Genomic DNA, 4,520 nt, shown 5'->3' with positions numbered 1-4,520 from the left:
TTTTTTTTTTTTTAGACAGAGGCTCACTCTATAGGCAAAGCTGGAGTGCGGTGGTGTGACCTCAGCTCACTGTAACCTCTCCCTCCCAGGTACAAGCAATCGGGATTACTGACATGTGCACCACCACGTTTTGTATTTTTAGAAGGAATGGTGTTTCGCTGTGTTGACCAGGATGGTCTCGGACTCCTGACCTCAAGTGGTCTGCCCACCTCAGCCTCCCAAAGTGCTGGGATTATAGGCATGAGCCACTGCACTCGGCCTATCATGACAATTTCTAATATTCTTTTTTTCTTTTTTGAGACAGTCTCGCTCTGTCACCAGGCTGGAGTGCAGTAGTGCAGTCTCAACTCACTGCAAACTCTGCCTGCCAGTTCAAGTGATTCTTCCGACTCAGCCTCCCAAGTAGCTGGGACTACAAATGAGCACCACCACACCTGGCTAATTTCTGTATTTTTAGTAGAGATGGGGTTTCACCATGTTGGCCAGGCTGATCTCGATCTCCTGACCTTGTGATCTTCCTGCCTCAGCCTCCCAAAGTGCTGGGATTACAGGCGTGAGCCACCGCGTCTGGCAACAATTTCTAATACTCTTTAGTTCTTTGTACAGGCTAAGGGCATCGGCTGCATCATTTCACCCAATTTTATCATCAGCAACCTTATGAGGCAGATAACTATCCCCATTTTACAGAAAGGAAGACTCAGGCCCAGGTGGCAGAAAACACCTCTCCAAAAGTACCCTGCTGGTAAGTTTCAGAGCCTGGAAACCAGGCCTGCCAGAGACTGCAAGAGGTGGCTTAACCTCTCCCAAGCCTGGGAAGAACTGGAAGGCTCCCTGGAGGAGGTGTGCTTGCCTGGGCCAGGATGAATGAGAATTGGACCATTGAGCGGGAATTCTGTGTGTAGCCACTGCATGCCTTTACAAGAGGTCCAGCCTGGGGATCCAGGACTTGTGGTTGGACAAGAGAGTTTCCTCTACCTCTGGGCTAAGGGCAAGGAGAAGGAACAGTTGCTCACCTCAGGGTGAATACACAAGTTTTTGCGGGAGCTCAGCGCCAACCCCAAAAACGGCAGCTTCTCGCCCTCCTGCTTCTCATAGAAGTTGAGCAACTTTCGAAGCTCTTCGATCACCTACTCCAAAGTTGGGGGAGCAGGGGGAGCTTGTGTTCAATGGAGGCACACACCCCTGCCCTGCCAAGCCCCAGCCTCTTCCCCCGCTTCCCAAACGCCCCCCCACAGCTGGTGACAGCCACCACCACAGGGGCCAATGGGGCCCAGGGGACAGTGGGGGCTGGAGCACCAGGAGCAGTCCGGGCTCACCTTCTCAATCTCCGGCACAGTTCTTGAGCAGTAAATGAGTTTGGTCACCTCCAGCGGATACGCCTGCCCATGACAAGTAGACTCACTGTTACTGGCAGGCCTATCCACTGGAGGTTATGCCTCCCTGTCCCACCCCTCCCTTGTCTGCTTTTCTGGGTTCAGTGTGTCACTCACCCGCTGGTATGCCATAATCAGGGCCAACAGGGACACCGTCTTCCCAGTGCCTGAGGGCATCTCCAGCACTCCATGGCCCTGCATGTTGGGGACCAGAGGGGCAACACACAGGGTCTCAGTACCTTGGGCACACAAACTCTGGGGACTCTCCCCCACCCCCAGTGCCACCAACTGGGAACAGCAGGGTAACACAGCAGCAGTTAAGACTGGGCAGTGAGGCAGCAGGTTTGAACCCCACTTCTGCCACCTCCTTTTATTTTTTTACAGATGGGGTTTCACCATGATGGCCAGGCTGGTCTTGAACTCCTGACCTCAGGTGATCCACCCACCTTGGCCTCCCAAAGTGCTAGGATTACAGACGTGAGCCACCGCGCCCGGCCTTTTTTTTTTTTTTTTTGCCACCTCCTTCTTGAGTGGTCTTAGTCAAGTACCTTCTCCTCACTGGACCTCAGTATCCCTATCTCCAAAATGGACCTAAGGCCAAGAGCAGTGGCTCAGCACTTTGGGAGGCCAAGGCAGGTGGGTCACCTGAGGTCAGGAGTTCAAAACCAGCCTGGCCAGCATGGCAAAACCCCATTTCTACAAAAAAATACAAAAAATTAGCTGGGCATGGTGGCACATGCCTGTAATCCCAGCTACTCAGGAGACTGAGCCAGGAGAATCACCTGAACCCAAAAGGTGGAGGTTGCCGTGAGCTGCCATGCCACTGCTCCCCAGCCTGGTAACAAGAAGGAAATTCTGTCTCAAAAATAAATAAATAAAATTAAATGGGCCTAATAATAAAACCTTCCTCATAACATGACTTTGAGAATTTGGGAGAAATTACGGGTTAAATATTTAGCACAATAGCTGATATACAGTGAACTTTTCTCCCTTTTTTTTTTTGACAGTCTTACTCTGTCACCAGGCTGGAGTGCAGCTGTGTAATCTTAGCTCACTGCAACCTCCGCCTCCCAGGTTCAAGCGATTCTCCTGCCTTGGCCTCCTGAGTAGCTGGGACTACAGGGGTCCACCACCATGCCCAGCTAATTTTTGCATTTTTAGTAGAGATGGGGTTTCACCATGTTGGCCAGGACGGTCTCCATTTTCTGACCTTGTGATCCACCCACCTCGGCCTCCCAAAGAGCTGGGACTACAGGCATGAGCCACCACCCCCGGCTTCTCCTTCTTAAGAGACAAGTCTCACTCTGTTGCCCAGGCTGGAGTGCAGTGGCACAATCATGGCTCACTGCAGCCTCCATCTCCTGGCCTCAAGCAATCCTCCTGCCTCAGCATCTGGAGCAGTGGGAACTACAGGCAAGCGCCACCACACCTAGCTAATTTTCTGTACAGGTGGGATCTTGCTGTGTGGCCCAGGCTTATCTCCAACACCTGGCCCAAGTGATCCTCCAGCCTCCACCTCCAACCGAAGTGCTGAGGTTGCAGGCATGAACCACCGCGCCCAGTCTATTAACCATTATTATTTTATTTTTGAGACCGAGTCTCACCCTGTCGCCCAGGCTGGAGTGCAAGGGTGCAATCTCGGCTCACTGCAATCTCTACCTCCCAGGTTCAAGCGATTCTCCTGCCTCAGCCTCCTGAGTAGCTGGGATTACAGGTGTCCACCATCACACCCAGCTAATTTTTTTTACTTTTAGTAGAGACAGAGTTTCACCATGTTGGCCAGGCTGGTCTCCAACTCCTGACCTCAAGTGATCCTGCCGTCTCGGCCTCCCAAAGCGCTGGGATTACAGGCACGAGCCACTGAGCCCAGCCTATTCACCATTTTAGATAACAGATTATGGGGTCCTGAATTCTCAAGGACCTCGGGATGTTCAGACGTCCTGCAATCTGTCTTAGACCCAGGCGTGGCAGCCCTACCGGTCGAGCGGGCGGGGCGGGTCCACTGGCCACCCACCTTGGCGTCCAGCGTGCGTTTGAGCTCCCGCATGTAGGAGAACTGCTCGGGGTAGATGTAGTCGTACGGGAAGTAGACCAGCAGCCCGTCCACGTTGAGCCTGGCAGCAGGGACTGTTGGGTCAGTTCCCGTCCCCTCAGCCCCTCTCCCGCCTCCACACTGCCCCCACATCGTGCCCAGAGAGGTGACCCGCCCGGCGCCCCGGTAACCCCCAGGTCCTCAGGAGCCTCGAGGTGCCCTCAGTGTCTCCTCGCTATCACCGCTGCTCCCCGCGGCTGCCCCCGCCCCACCCCTTCAGCCTCCACTCGCCCCCCCGGGAACCCAGGCGCGCCCACCGGTGCCCCCATCTTCAAGAACCCCGCGACCGCTAAAAAGCTGCAACCCCCACCAGCCCACTGCTCACTTCATGGCGCCGGCCTGGCTGTGCAGCGGCGTCGACCCGCCTCCCTCATGAATATTCAGCGAGAGGCCGGGTCGTGGGCATCTTCGAGAACCCGCTGCACATACGTTACAACGCCATTGGCCGATTTTGGACGTCAATCCGCTAGGACAGAACCAATCGGATACTGCGCGTGCGCACGAAGAAGCGAGGGCTGCGGACTCTCGGGAGAGGCGGTGCGGGAGGCGTCGCTGAGGTTCGTCGAGGGCCAATCAAAAACAAAACGTGAAAGAAAGAGCGCAGAGAGAATCGATCTCATTCGTTAGAATTTGGTTCTCCTGCTCCTGCCAAGATTGAGTGTTGATTGAACCCACGTGTCCGAGACCAGCCTGAGCAAGACAGCGAGACGCCCACCCCCCCACCCCCCACCTCATCTCAAAAAAAATAAAAATAACCAAAATTGAGTAGTGAATAGAGTCTAACGGGGAATGACAGGGAAATTGGTGATCCTTTCTGGGCCCGAGAGTTAGAAATGCCTTTGCCACACCAAAAATGCATTTATAAAATACCTGCTGTAAAACAAAAAAGTAATAAAAATAATTTTAGGCCGGGCGCGGTGGCTCAAGCCTGTAATCCCAGCACTTTGGGAGGCAGAGGCGGGTGGATCACGAGGTCAAGAGATCGAGACCATCCTGGTCAACATGGTGAAACCCCGTCTCTACTAAAAATACAAAAAATCAGCTGGGCATGGTGG

At 53.8% G+C, this 4,520-nt stretch overlaps 1 protein-coding gene across 6 annotated transcripts in view; it reads right to left on the bottom strand.

Moving 5' to 3' along the window:
* ERCC2 (ERCC excision repair 2, TFIIH core complex helicase subunit) overlaps positions 1-3,875 on the bottom strand; it is a 20,761-nt gene extending 16,886 nt beyond the window's left edge. For 4 of the 6 annotated variants that reach the window (XR_004264121.1, XM_032262648.1, XM_032262651.1 and 1 more), the window contains exons 1-5: positions 3,791-3,875; positions 3,388-3,487; positions 1,491-1,568; positions 1,317-1,379; positions 1,014-1,127 (exon numbers count right to left, since the gene is read on the bottom strand). Coding sequence is in view for 5 of the 6 variants with exons in the window: in XM_032262648.1 (XP_032118539.1) it covers positions 1,014-1,127; positions 1,317-1,379; positions 1,491-1,568; positions 3,388-3,487; positions 3,791-3,795 (360 nt within the window). In the remaining variant the exon portion in view is untranslated. Of the gene's footprint in view, positions 1-1,013; positions 1,128-1,316; positions 1,380-1,490; positions 1,569-3,387; positions 3,488-3,722 lie in introns of all 6 variants that reach the window. The other 2 variants (XM_032262649.1, XM_032262650.1) reach the window with 2 other exon arrangements.
* Positions 3,876-4,520: the final 645 nt, after the last annotated feature.

This window comes from Sapajus apella, unplaced genomic scaffold (assembly GCF_009761245.1).
Source record: "Sapajus apella isolate SASKATOON/1434 unplaced genomic scaffold, GSC_monkey_1.0 scaffold130, whole genome shotgun sequence".
Lineage (NCBI taxonomy): Eukaryota > Metazoa > Chordata > Mammalia > Primates > Cebidae > Sapajus > Sapajus apella.
The sequence above is the reverse complement of the archived record's forward strand: the minus strand, read 5'-3'. Positions and strand labels throughout refer to the sequence as shown.